This window comes from Sesamum indicum, linkage group LG1 (assembly GCF_026168435.1).
Source record: "Sesamum indicum cultivar Baizhima isolate 11 linkage group LG1, ASM2616843v1, whole genome shotgun sequence".
In the NCBI taxonomy this organism is placed as follows: Eukaryota; Viridiplantae; Streptophyta; class Magnoliopsida; order Lamiales; family Pedaliaceae; genus Sesamum; species Sesamum indicum.
In genome coordinates, this window is record NC_142657.1 from 19,956,576 (window position 1) to 19,970,643 (window position 14,068).

The 14,068-nt window shown below is 35.9% G+C and overlaps 2 protein-coding genes across 2 annotated transcripts; both read right to left on the reverse strand.

Moving 5' to 3' along the window:
* Positions 1 to 946: 946 nt before the first annotated feature.
* On the reverse strand, positions 947 to 2,727 carry LOC105168351 (large ribosomal subunit protein uL3c). Its single transcript, XM_011088412.3, has 2 exons — positions 2,038 to 2,727; positions 947 to 1,433 (listed from the first exon to the last, which is right to left on the reverse strand). The coding sequence occupies exons 1-2, from the start codon at positions 2,579 to 2,581 to the stop codon at positions 1,144 to 1,146; spliced, it is 834 nt and encodes a 277-aa protein (XP_011086714.1). The 5' UTR covers positions 2,582 to 2,727; the 3' UTR covers positions 947 to 1,143.
* A 1,518-nt stretch (positions 2,728 to 4,245) lies between these two features.
* On the reverse strand, positions 4,246 to 13,515 carry LOC105168361 (UTP--glucose-1-phosphate uridylyltransferase). The gene is made up of 18 exons (XM_088878983.1): positions 12,662 to 13,515; positions 11,835 to 11,920; positions 10,982 to 11,072; positions 9,835 to 9,895; positions 9,633 to 9,710; positions 9,509 to 9,553; positions 9,323 to 9,396; positions 7,715 to 7,787; positions 7,572 to 7,629; positions 7,382 to 7,428; positions 7,248 to 7,310; positions 6,112 to 6,152; positions 5,958 to 6,030; positions 5,696 to 5,779; positions 5,515 to 5,613; positions 5,323 to 5,427; positions 4,670 to 4,741; positions 4,246 to 4,596 (listed from the first exon to the last, which is right to left on the reverse strand). Exons 1-18 carry the CDS (start codon positions 13,282 to 13,284, stop codon positions 4,555 to 4,557), a joined length of 1,815 nt encoding a protein of 604 aa, XP_088735109.1. The 5' UTR covers positions 13,285 to 13,515; the 3' UTR covers positions 4,246 to 4,554.
* Positions 13,516 to 14,068: the final 553 nt, after the last annotated feature.

Below are 14,068 nucleotides of genomic sequence, written 5' to 3' on the forward strand. Positions count from 1 at the left end.
CAACATTAGATTAGATTAGCAGAGAGAATAGGTTCTGAGTTTTAGAATTACTCAGATGTAAATTTGTATATTTAGATGTTACCTTTTTTCTATTTTGTTTAGTGTCTCACAGATTCTTTTCCTTGTATTAAAGAAAAGAATTATTTTAACTAATTTTGATACTTCTATTTGGCCCAACCCTCGTACCATTTACAAATGTGCTTCTTTATCACCATGAAACGGGGATAGCCATGTTTCACATTCTAATTGTTTCCCGTTATAAAAATATAAGGGTTCTTGGGTGATATACTGATCAAGAATTCAAAAAGGTATTCAGCTAAAAGATGATAGTCGTCTGGCAAAAATATTCCATCTTCAGAAGTCTTGGCAGCAACAAAGCCTACAGTATCATATCTACCTAATAATGCAGCACTGACACGACGAGGAAGGCTACAAAACACTGAACCATACGCAGTATTTGTTGCTGAAAAAGATGAAGTATAAGGGATTGATGAATATTACAAGCTGAATTAGAAGAGACTGCATTGCATGGCTAGGACAACAGCAATTATTTCTTATAACAAATAACAGTTGATACGATAGAGGACTAATCAACCGGTAGCTAGCATGCAACTATACCCACATCTGTTCACTCCAAATTTTTTGCCTCAATTCACATACATGTTACATTGTTACTCAAATTTGATGCAACAAAAAAGTATTGCTTTTCCTATGCAGTCAATGAATTGGGAGAACAAGGTCAATTCCCAGTGAAAGAGTATAACCAATGAGATAGCAATGCTATTCAACAACATGAAACGATGTGCAAGCCAAATATTCTTTAATGATATCTCACTGGCTGTCAGCAGAACATTACCAGGTAGCTTACTTACGTCCAGAATTTCTGAAAAGAACAAATCTGCTATTCTGTGAAGTGAATATGATCTATGCTTAAAATTCATTCACATGAGAGAAACAATGGTGAAACTTTTCATTTCGTCAACAATTACATTCACCATGGTAACCTCAAAGTTGTTGTATCCCATCAAGGCCGACCATAGCAAAATAAGCTCTATCAGAAGAACAAGATTTTCGAAATGCTCCTCAATTAGAACATAAATTACACGGCATGGAGATAATCTAAGAAAGAAGTAAACAATCAAACTAATTTTTTGGTATATTTTTTCCAACGATTTTGGCGGGAGTAATCCTAAGAAGATTTCCCGGTTTACCAGGAACAGCCCCTTTGATTATTACAACATTGAGATCATTGTCAATCTTGACAATCTTCAGCTTTCGTATCTTTGTCTTGGTGCCTCCCATTCGCCCAGGCATTTTTTTCCCTTTGTACACACGTCCAGGAGTAGTCCCAGCACCAATGGATCCGAGTTGTCTATGGCTCTTGGACCCATGAGACATAAGACCTCTTTTGAAGTTATGTCTCTTTATTCCACCTGATAACACAAGCTAATCAGCTTTAATATCAATTATAACTAGCAGATTTATGCTGGTTGAAGATCAGGAAACAACTCATACTACCTTCTTTGAGACAAAAAAAAGGAAAAGCAAAGATATTCCACTCAATGCATAATAACTGTTCCCTCAGCTGAACAGAAAGGACTGAGGTAGGTATCAACAAAGGCCCAGAGAGAACTATTTCCCATCTAAAATCATGCATTGAGCCAGGCAGTAAAAAATGCAATAAAGCACACAACTCACTTCACGAGATTAATGCCAATAAGAATTAAGATTAAAATAAGATCAGACTTTTCAAGACGCAGACCTCCAGGAATGTTACATTATCAACTTCAGCATCTATTATTCAATTATATCTCTTCACATTCAACAACAAGAACAATTATAGTAGTGGATATTATCGCCTTAACTCGGCAGAGAAACTCATGAACATAAGCATCTCATCAATGCACCATTTTACGTTCCAGAAACCCAAAGCAATGATGCACATGATGGCGCTACTGCAACGCACACGCTTGCAACAGCAAACTTAAACCCAAAGAACCCCCAACCCCACCCACAACCAAAAAACAAAAAGAGTACCTTGAAACCCTTTTCCGATGGTAGTCCCGGAAACATCTACCAAGTCTCCTTCCTTAAAGAGCTCATCCACCGCCAGCCGCTGATTAGGCTCAAAACCTTCAACAGACTGCAGCCTGAACTCCTGCAGGTGCCGCAGTGGGATAATTCCAGACTTCTCCAAATGCCCTAACTCCGGTTTAGTCAATTTCCGGTCACGGACCCTGCGGTACCCGACTTGAACCGCATCATACCCGTCAGTGGCCTCAGTCTTCACCTGAGTGACAATGTTGCCCTCACGGAAGCCGACAACGGTGACTGGAATTACGGCGCCAGAGGAATCGAAGTATGACATCATTCCTAATTTGGTTCCCATGACGCCTATTCCGGCCTCCATAGAGGCGGAGATGAGAGGGGGTCGGGTGGAGGAAGCATTGAGGGAGAGGGACGAGAGGCGTCTAATAGGGAGGCGTAGGAGGAAGGAAGAGGAGGGGATGGCGGCGGCGGAGGAGGACAAAGGCTTGGTGGTGGGATTGCTGACGGTGACGGAGAGGGAAGAAATTGACATTGTGAGATAGCGGGAGAGCGCCGAGTATAGGTCTGGTTTTCTTATCCACACTCCGCAACCCGGGAAGATAGAGTGGCAGGATGCTCTGCTATTCAGCGCAATGCTCCGCGATGCTTAGACGGGATCCAGTGTCTTTCAGTCCAGTGCTCCGGACCGGACCGGATCGGATATGAAATATGTCATAATTAACAAAAAAGTTTCATTCAAACAAATTTACAACCCCTAAATTTTGTAAAATTCTTACGGATGACAACCAAATCGTGGCAAAAATGTATCGGGAAAATTGCATAATAGCCCCTGTCTTATCCAAAAATTGTTAAAAACTTGTCTTTGTTAGATAAGCAGTTCAAAAAGATTCATTATAATTATAAATCCTACAAAAAAAATTCTATTTTTAACTATTTTGAATTGATAAAATTACCCCTATCTTATACCATTATTCCCTCTTTATTCTTTTGATTATTTTTTAACCTATTTCACATTTTTTTAAAAAATATTATAAATACTAAACAATTATTGTTCATGAAATATTTTATATGTAAAAAATATTATTACATTAAATTATATTATTGTACATTTTTTACATGTCAAAATATCAAATATTTAGAATTATTTTAATATTTATATGTTTTTAAAATTGAAATACATGATTTTTTTTCTAAAATATTATTAGTTAATTTGTTTTTGTGTTGAATATATTTTGAAATTATATTATTTATATAAATTATAGTGAATAAATTTACATGATATTTTTTCCTAAATAATATTAGTTAATTTAATAAATTATATTATAAATTACAATAAATAAATTTTAATATTTTAACATATTTATATTTAAATATAAAAACGCATAATTAATTTAATTCATATATTAAAATTTATAAAATTAAAAAGAAAGAAAGAAAAAAGATGCACAGCAACAATATCATCGTCTTCCACAAGCACTGTCCCGGCCGCGCGCCTCTGCTTCCACCTTGTGAACTCCCTCACCACCATCGCCTCTGCCTATTTTCACTTCTCCGCAACTAATTTGGACTTCCCCATCTCCACAATCGATCTGGGCCGCAACAAGCGTTATCACCCACCCAAATCTGGTCGGCGACGGGCATTGTCACTGCCCAAATTTGGGCGATGACATTGTGGGCGACGACGCCCGTCGCCAGACTGGGGACGGGCGGTGGAACCGTGGAGGTAGAGCGGCAACCCTCCATCGGCATCTATTGCTATACATATATATATATACACAATTGTACATACATATACATGTATATATATATGTCAAATATATTTTTAAAATACACAAAATTAGACCATTCAATTTTATTTATTAAAAATCAATAGCTATTAAAAATTAATTTGATCCTATGGTTCTCATGCAAATATAAAAAATCCAACGATCATTATAATAACACTAATTTATAGCCCATAAGGGTATAACGAAAATTTCAAAAAATTTAATGCCGTTAAGTACAACAATCGATCAAAGGAACATGTGCAAGATTTCAAATGTATCTATTCTTTTTTTACCTATATTTTTAACGGGGGATTTTTAACTGATTTTTATAACGCAGGGGGTTTTATGCAATTTTTTCAAATGTATCTATTCTTTTTTAATCCCAAATGGAAAATCAAATAAAATACGTAGTCCTTGAAGTAGAACTCAGTGCAGAGAAAAAACACCAGTGATCTGGCCTATTATTTAATGGTTGTAATCAAGCTACAGCAACTAGTTTACTGAAATAAGATAAAAGTTCTTCCTATCTCAAGACAATCATAAATCTTAACAAGGATATGCTCATTAAGGAAGAATACATCGACAATGGACGAATTCATGATTCTAGTCATGGATATAGTTTCCTTTCCCTGATAACGGGGATAGCTTAAAAGCAATGCTCGTAAGCTACGTATGATCGAAGAAAAACTCAATACAACAAATTTCTTGTGGTTTTTGTTCGAAAATCATGCTGATGAAGCTATAAGGATCCTCCTCCAAGGTCTGCTTGGCTAGTGATGATCTGTTGAAGACAAATTTAAGTAATCAGAAGCATTAAACAAAACTGTGAAGGGTCCGAAGCTTGGATCTCCTACCTTATTTTCCAGCACTGTGCCATCAGGAATTGCTATTCTCACACCTGGTTTAGCATGGATACTGACTTTTCCCTAAGGAAAACCAACATGAAATGAGAAGACGTCAAGGACAAACTTGAAAGATTTTAACTAGAACAGTGGAAACGGCTCCTATTTTTACATAAGGATTTGAAGGAGCCTTTCTAAAATGTATTGATGCTGGAGAAATTTCATTCGCAGAATGCACCTTTAACAGAATTCTGGAATTACTTTGAAGTCAGAGCTCACAGATAACACAAGAAAGGTAGTGGCGGAATGGAAACTAGTTGTCCAGTTATTTATCCTCTGGCTTCATTTTACAATTAAAAACATGCTACTAGTAGTAATTATCCATTTTGTACTTGAAAGAACATTCCTTGAACTGCTTTTATGCATAGACACCATGACCAGGTAACTTCGATGATCTTTTTATGGATATGAAATATATGATCAATATCCCACCACTACCCCCTGGCTTCCTGGCAAAAGAGCTACAGTGGCTATGCTCTTCAGTCATGGTAAGTGATACACCAATTTTTCAAACTCTAGATGGCCCCAAAACTCCATAGAGTTCTATGTAAAATGTATGATCGGAAATATGCATGAAACTCTGCTACAAGGAGTAACTTTATTACCTTAAGAGTAATACCACTTCCAAACCAAACATCACCGGTCACCTTCAAACTGTCAAGCCCAAGAACACTAGGAATGGACTTGAAGCGCCTATGGAAATCATTGACCTAAGCAACAAGAAGAAAAAAACACAACTCTAAGTACAAAAAAAGAAAAGAGCAATCACCAAAAGCCCGAAGTTTGAAAAGCAGTACGTTTTCAAATTGTGGTCCTAATTCAATGGACGGGTCAGCAGGATTTTCTCTGGCTGGATTTCGGGTCAGGTTGCCTTCTGTAAAGGTGTACAGATCTGACTGTATAAGCAGAAAAGTAGTCACTAATACACGCTAAAACATGTTAAAGATTAAATAACAGTCAGCTGTGACTATTATTAACCTGTAGCAGAAATAGCTCTGACGTTGCTTCAACTGGAAGATATCTCGACTTAGGAACACTTAAAGCAAAATATTGATCAAACAGCTGGAAGAAACATATAAAACATGAAAGAAACAAGAATTAAAATAGGCCAGTACCGTAGAAAGAATAAAGTTGCTTAAGAAATAAGATGCAATAAGTGCTTCATTCTACAGAGTACTTGAGATATAAGTATGTATATGTTTCTCTGGATGTGCGACTTAGAATTAGTTCAATGTACTACCTTTGAAATTGTCAAATTCTCTTTTGCAACACGTCTTTCCACAAGGTTCTCTATTGAGTTGATGCTCATCCACCTGCCAAAGATTGGCTGATGAGAGAAATATCTTCTTCCATTTTCAAGAAAAGAAAAGAAATTCTCGACCGTAATAACTTACACCGTATCAATAAATTTCCAATTTTTCTTCAGCATTAGAACCTTCAAGGTGCCAGCAAGACAAACCATTCAAAGACACCGTCAAAATTCTGACAATACTAAAAGCCAAAAAAAATACCAACAGAAAGCACCGCATGACAAACCAGGGTAAAGGGGGAAAATAGATAACACATGACTACAGTTTGGAGTAAAATTCAGTACCTCAAGATTTTACATTCCTACATGGACATACATTTTGAAATGGTCCAATCCCAAGATTCCAAAAGATGTTTTCCCCACGTTTAAAGTATAACCAAACAATGAAAAAACAAGGAAGTAAAATTTGATACAACGATCAAACATTGAGCAATACGTCCACTCTAACAGTGTTAAAGAGCGTAGATCTAAGCTTAAAAGATCCAGTTTTCAATCAAAATAATCAAATAAGTAATTTCAGATCCAGATAAAACTACTTTACCTCTCAACCATTGATGGCTATTCCAGGAAACAAACTAATGGGGGCCAGTCTGGCTGGAGTGCCCATAAACTTTCCTGGAGTAACAAGTCTTCAGTGTTGGTTTCTGATAGCTATATTCCAGAAATTGATTAATACAATTCTCTTATTGCAGCTTGTCCTATTGTTTAAGAATTGAGTACTGATTCTTTAGTGCCATTATCTAGAGCCTCAAAATTGAACTTGTTATGCTGGGTTGAATTTGTGTTGCTTCGCGAGTTGTTTATTTTTAAAGTAGTCAAAAGTCTTAGATTACTTGGACTTCAACATTTTGTGTTTAACCTTAGCCTCAGCCAAATTGAGGCACCCGTTTTTGGTTGATCATGAAGTTTTAAATAAGAATTAAAAGTGAAGTCTTTTGTAACTTTACACTGTTGCCCTTAAGAGTACTGGTTCAGAATCAGTGATGTAAAATCATGGCTTTAACTTAGGGGGTACTTTTCAAAATACAATTTCTTGTTTTAACAAATGAGGTCTTAGTTTAGGATGTCCCAAAAAGGAAATGGGAGCTTGATCTTGATACCGGGGATACTCGAGCAATTTGAAAGAGAAACTGGGTTGCAACCTAAATAATAGTGATTTATGAACTTTGCCTAATTTGTGAAAATACAAAAAGAGCATTGTAAATATAATGCATAACTAACCGGAATATGGTCTTCATTCAATGAATGTTTTGCCTCATCTAATTCAGATTGTTTAGGCATCACCTGCACCCATGAAGACCTAGAACAGTTACTAACACAAGCCGAAAGCAAGCGATAGGATTAGTTGAGCATACCTCCACACAGAACTCAATATTTGTCTGAATCAAATGATTTAAAATTTCTAGATCCCTGCATTAAGGAGCTCAATTGCCAGAAGTTTTGGATCGTTAGTATATGTAGCAGTGCGAGATACAAATGTCTAGAAAATTAGGGCTGAAGTAAAATTTAATGAATGAGAATGATTATGATTCATAATGAGGATACTTGGATCAATGACATGAGCAAGATTATCTGAACTCAACATTAGGATATACTCTTTGCCCTGTAGGAAAGGAAAGCTTATCAGAGTATAATACAAGATTGTACCAGATACAGCATAAATGATACGACTGATGAAAATTTCTAACCTGGGATAACAATATATCCAATTTTCCACTGTTCATCAGCGGGAGGAAGACCTCAGCAAGGTTGAAACTATCCCTTCACATGTAAAGGAAAACTCAACATGTTTTACAGATATTTCAAACATACATACTCTCACTAGGTAGAAAACATACGAAGGATCAGAATAACTGCAGTTCACATAGTAAATTTCTCAGCTGCATGACAAGATCGAATTGATAAGAATGCATCAGGAGCAATCAAGAGATTCTGAACAAACAACTGACAGCATCTTCTTCGTATTCCTCCTCCTTTAGGTGTGTGTCATGTGCCTAGACCTGTTCGGCCAGAAGGGGGCGATATTTATTGGTTATTACAAATGTGCCTCACATGAGTGTCTAGGTAGGAAAGAATTGAGACATTTTCTACAGGTGGAGGGACATTATTTTTATCCAAGTTATCAAGCTTTATGCTGCTGCCGCATCAGGCAAGGTAAGGGAGATTCCTAGTATGGTTTTCGAGCTATCATTTTCAAGCTATAATTTATAAATGGAACTTGTAAAAGATTGCGAAAATGGATTAGCCCCATCACTTGTCCTCCAACTGAAAATGACAGACAATATTCATCGCAATATGAAGTCCATGGGCACATTTTTTTTAAATCCCATTTTACAGGTCTAATTTTTGTTAGAAAATATTTCGTAAACAGTTTCAAGTTCAGAAATCTGAATACCTGGGCCACTATCGGTAGATCTAGATGATTCTCAAGTTCCAAAGCTAAACTAGCCAAAAAAAATCCAAATTGTTCAAGGTTCTTAAGTCAGTTTTACAACTACCACCAGTACATAACAAATATCACGTCTTACTTAAACCTTCCATGCCCTTCCAGAATAACAACCACTTTGCACAAGAATAAAAAGGGCACATCTTCAACACAAGGCACAGTCTGGCACATAGTCCACATTCTGTCATTTTAAGTTGAACAATTTTTGGAGCAGTAGACTTACACAATGTTAGTGGTTGTAAGCTGATTGCCTAGTCATGAAAAACCACCAGGGATTTGGAAATATAACGAGAAGGAATTTTTAATAGGCAGTGAAGTAGGAAAATCCAACTGCTAAATGAACAATCAAAGGCATGGAACAAGAAAAAGATCATGTAAAACAAATGAGAACACACTAAATTGGTAACAAAAGAGTAAACATTTGCCTTAAAAACTCAGATGTCCTGGCCCAAGGTTGTTCCTTGGCGCAAGCCAATTATTCATGATGACTTTACAGTCAAGGATTCACAATTTTTATTAAGGTGCAAGTTCAGACATAAGACATCATTTCTCTGTGCATCTACTGATGGAAGCAGTTTTCATACTTAAACTACTACTAAATTGCCTAGCCTAGCCAGAACAAGAGCTACTTGATTGTGCAATCATAGAAATTGGGCAAACTTTCACAACTGCCCTGTAGAAGTAATAGTACAGTAATGCATGAAGAGAAATGGTGAAAATTATTTTTCTTTACTATAGAAAACACCAAAATTGTCCAGAAGAGATTCAAAATATTATTAGAAATGCAACTGTCATGAAGGGACCATAATCCTTTTCCCTTTTCAATTTTAAGAAGATAGGAATACCATACATTTCATCCTGGTTATCTTCCCCTTTAGCTGAGGCAGGTTCAAACTCACTCACACTTTCTAGGTGATGCTGGCTCTGCAAATAACATGTCAGACACCCCAACTATAAGTCAAACATAAAGCGTAGAGACCAGCTACAGATGCAGAAAATAAATTGTAGAGGCACCTAAAGCATCAAACCATTGAACCTGTATAACAGCATGAACATTCTTGTTGGAATGCTTCTCCAACACCTACCGTCAAACAAGTAGCAGCTATTAGCTTTGAGTAAAAATAACTCAGCTCCAGTACAATATACAAGGATTTAGTTACCTTCAACACACCCTCATGTGCATTGGCTGCATTCACCAAAAGCAGAGGAATATTGCATCCGTATTTAGCATTGACAGTCTATAAGTAGTAAGATAATTGCATAAGCAGGATCAGACTACAGGAGATGTCATGAACAGCTACCAGAAAAATATGGAAGTGCTAGATTGCGCAAAATATAAACCGAGAAGGAGTGAAATATGACCTCGATTTGATTGATTATTAAGTCAAGGCATGTCAAACCACCACCGATTTCCATAGTACATCTGCATCATATACAAACCGATGTAAGAAGCCAGCATAGATATTTTTAGCACAGATAGGGACCACATTATTTAAAGTAAGACCTAAATATTACCAGTTAAACATAACCACTCTCCACTTATAAGCACAAGAACCAAGCTCCCACGTTTAGACATAAAACAAACAAACCACAAATCTTTCATTCAAATATTTTATTATACGAACAATATAGTTACCTTTTCTCTTCATCATTCCAGAACAAATAAGATAATTCCATCTAGTCGTTAAAAGAAGCATACTGGGACATTTTTGAACAGCCTACTACAGTGACAAGGAATTAGTATACTTCTTCATCCTAAGTTGACTTTCAACTTGGCCATTTCTTTGACTCCAGGTCCATGAGTTATTACTTAAGCTGCTTTAGCAGATGAACAAAAAAATCCAGTAAATATAAAGGAATTTCAATTTTGCTGAGATCACTTCGGTTAATGGAACCGCAATCCCTGAATCTACTCCGTGTGGATCCAGACCCTTCAATTTCATAATATATGTGCTTTTTTCTTGCATTGATGAACAATATGCAGATTGCAGGGCAGCCATTGTCCTCAAGAGTTAAGCCTCCTGAGAACTGCAGCAGTGAAAATATACTAAATTACACATGGAGTAACTGCCAAAAATTAGATAACCTATTGTTATAGAATGCACGTTTTTCGAAGAGATGAAATAATTCTTCAGATAATTTGTTTGTTTTTTATAACATCATATACCAAATAGATAAATAGAAATGGAGAGAATTCTGATTACATTATTTGTAACAGAATTTGAATTGGAAGGATTAACTATGATTTCATGAAGTACATTCTGCACATTTTGAAGTCCTAGTGTATATGTATTGATCTTTTAGTTAGTGTAAACAGGTTAATCCAGAGAAAATTGCATACAAAGATCTCCTATGAGAAGATAAAATATAACTGTAGGTAACACAGCATAGATAAAGACCATAACCTCCACGCACAATCTACTAGTAACCCCTGAACAATCAAATTCAAATATTCAAAAAGAAAAAGAAGTTAGGTAGAGAAGACACCATATCTTGAATGAGCACTTACTTGGGGCCATTAAAGCCAATCTTAGTTCCCAGACTACCATTAAACTTCAACACAACAAGCTTGTCCAAAACCTGCTTAGCTTCTGAGATATCTGTAGAGGTGGAAGATATAATAACATAACCAGGTAATAAGATCCAGCAAATTCGATCAAAGCAACTGCAAATAGGATTATAGAAAGAAGCTACTAAATTATTGTTTATTTTATTTGATAAAAGTCAGGGTGTCAAAGTCATAAAATGTAGATAACTGCCAAATTAGTTCATATACAACACCTACTACCCAAAAGTTCTAACTTTTACTAATAAAAGACACTAAAAGATTTACTTTTCCCTTAAAGAAATGGATAAATCTTTATAATTCAAAAGATAAATACATGAGTGCATTAGCATGTTATTGGTAATTTGGTAAAGACTAAACTTTTCCTTCCAAGAAACAGATAAATTTTTATAATTCTATAGATACATAAATAAGTGAGGTAGCATTCTATAAGTAATTAGTTAAAAAAAGAAAAGAAAACAGTTAATTAGTGAAAAAATTAGGAAAAATGAAAGGACTGACAAAAGTTTCATATTAAGAGTTATCAAAGTTATTTTGGCGTACATGCAATAGGAACACGTATTAACTTTTTCAACTGTTAATGCATCAATAGTGCAGAAAATGAATTTTCCCCGATCAGAATATGAAATCACTGAATCAACAGAAAGGGTCCTAACATGAATGAAACAAAATTTAATCAAAGCCCAACTCACTCCATCTAAAATACCTAGCTAATATACCTTCTGACCATATTACTAGTAAATATAATTGTGCGCCAAGGGGAGGGAAAAAGCTATAAATTGAATTAGTCTATTACCCTCAGGAATGCCCTGTAAGTTTTCATATGGAAAGACGAACTTTTTGACCGTCTTATCAATCTGGTCAACTGCTCCAACATCTCCTCTGCCATTCCACATGAGCAAAGAAGTCAGTACAAAGTGAATCTCATTTGAGAAGAGTCTTTAAAAAAACAATTAATGTGGCAAGAGGCACGTGCCAGGTTTCTAACTCAAAAGTTCAAACTTACTATTGGTAATTTAAAAGAGAATCTCAATTTGGAATTAAAAATAAACCAGGATTTTGCTTCAATGAACAGGCAATAAATAAATTCCGTTCCCAAATACAATCTCTTGACAAATAATCCAGACAACCAAGTACCATATTATCTACCGCATGATCAAAAGAAAAATATGATTCGGAGCATACAGCAGGACATCAGTGTAACATACTGAAGTCACCAACCAAACTATAGTACTCAGACAGATTTGTCTTAATCATAACAAATGTACATCTCTGCTAGATAAAGGGCAAACAAAAACTAAATAGAACATGTCTACAACTTATGAAGCGTCGATAAACTGATATCCAGGTATGAGAAGTGTAAAATTGATGATCATCATTAACTGGTTTACAAACAGTAACATGCATGATAACATAAATTGAGTAACAGACACCCATACAATAACTTTTAAGTGAAGAAGCTTGAGATGCAATTGGCAGATAGGTACCCTAAAACACCGAGTCTAGTCTACCAAACCATTTCAATGGCAAAGAATCACAAAACAGATACTTTGAAGACAAAGGGCGTATTCAACAATATCAACTGGAAAATAAAATGGAACTACTGAAACCACAATCTAATACCTTGACTTCGAAGTCTCATCCACCTCAACCATAGCCTCCTTCTGCTCTTTCAAGATTGTCTTGGTGATCAAATTACAAAACAAATAGACAAACTCCAGTGAGTCATTAGCGGGTATAGGATACGTAATCCTCTTGTAAGTATCCCAAGGCATGCTCGAATCCACCAGCCCAACAATGGGAATCTGCAGCTTGTACGCTTCCCTAATCACCGAGCTCTTCATCTCCGTGTCGAAAATCACTATACAATCCGGGGCCTGAATAGCACCAAGATTGAATTTTTTGTTCCTTCCACGAAACTTCTTTGGGCTCGAACTGTTTGTCAAAAAGCCTCCAAGACGCCACGTCGTGTCGGTCTTGATTCCGATGGTTCGCGTCATCTGGGATACTATTTCATCGAAATGGGCATTGGTATTGACGAACAGGAACCGCGCATTATTGCGGGCAAGGTGGCCAATGAAATTGCAGGCATTGCGGAGGCAAATTAGGGTCTTGTCGGAATCAATAACGCTGAGAGAGTTCCGGGTGCCGTCGGAGAAGATCTTGAAGTGGTGGGCTGTCACGCGGCGGCCAATATGGGCGTTTGTGCTCAGCAGTTTCTGGATTACGACGGAGTGGAACGACATCCTCAACGAAATCGAAAGAGTTGTCCTTCAAGTGAATCTTTTCAGGCGCTGATTTTATATGGCCATATGTGCAAGTATCTCTATAAGGTTTCTTACTGGGCGTTAGTGTGTGTTGATGGGGTTGGGGTATCAAGAGCGGAGCAGCAGAGCAGGGTTTAAGCAGCGGCGAGGGGACGAAGAATAAGAAATTGGAAACGTTAGAACAATACAAGGTACAACATCCGACCCTATGGTACAACCATCCGTAGGCGTGACTAGTTTACAACAATTTTCACTTGGGTGGGAAATTAAAAAAAAAAAACAAAAACAAAATAAAGTATAAATTTTATTTAAAAAAAATTATAAACTTATACATCTTATAATATCTTATATATTTTATTTTAGAAATAATTAAGATCACAAAACTTATAAAAAAATATTAGTAATTATATTTTTATAATTTAATACATTGAAACATCAAGCTAATATTTTAATTTTCTTTTAATAGCTAATAACATGATACTTTTACTTAATCAAAAAGGGTTGTTTATAGATATTATTAAGAAAAATCATTGCAAGACTTTCATTATGTATGTTTTCATTTTCAAGTCATCTTCGAAACGAGTCAAAACATATTTAATGTTTGCCATCATTTAGAAACAACTTATTTAGGTGTTTTAAACTGTTTTAGCATAAACACATACATATACATAAATATATAAAAAAAAATATAATTTGACAATGAATAGTAATTTTTTTTATCAGAACTCAACATTAAACATACAACACTTATTTAAATTATCTC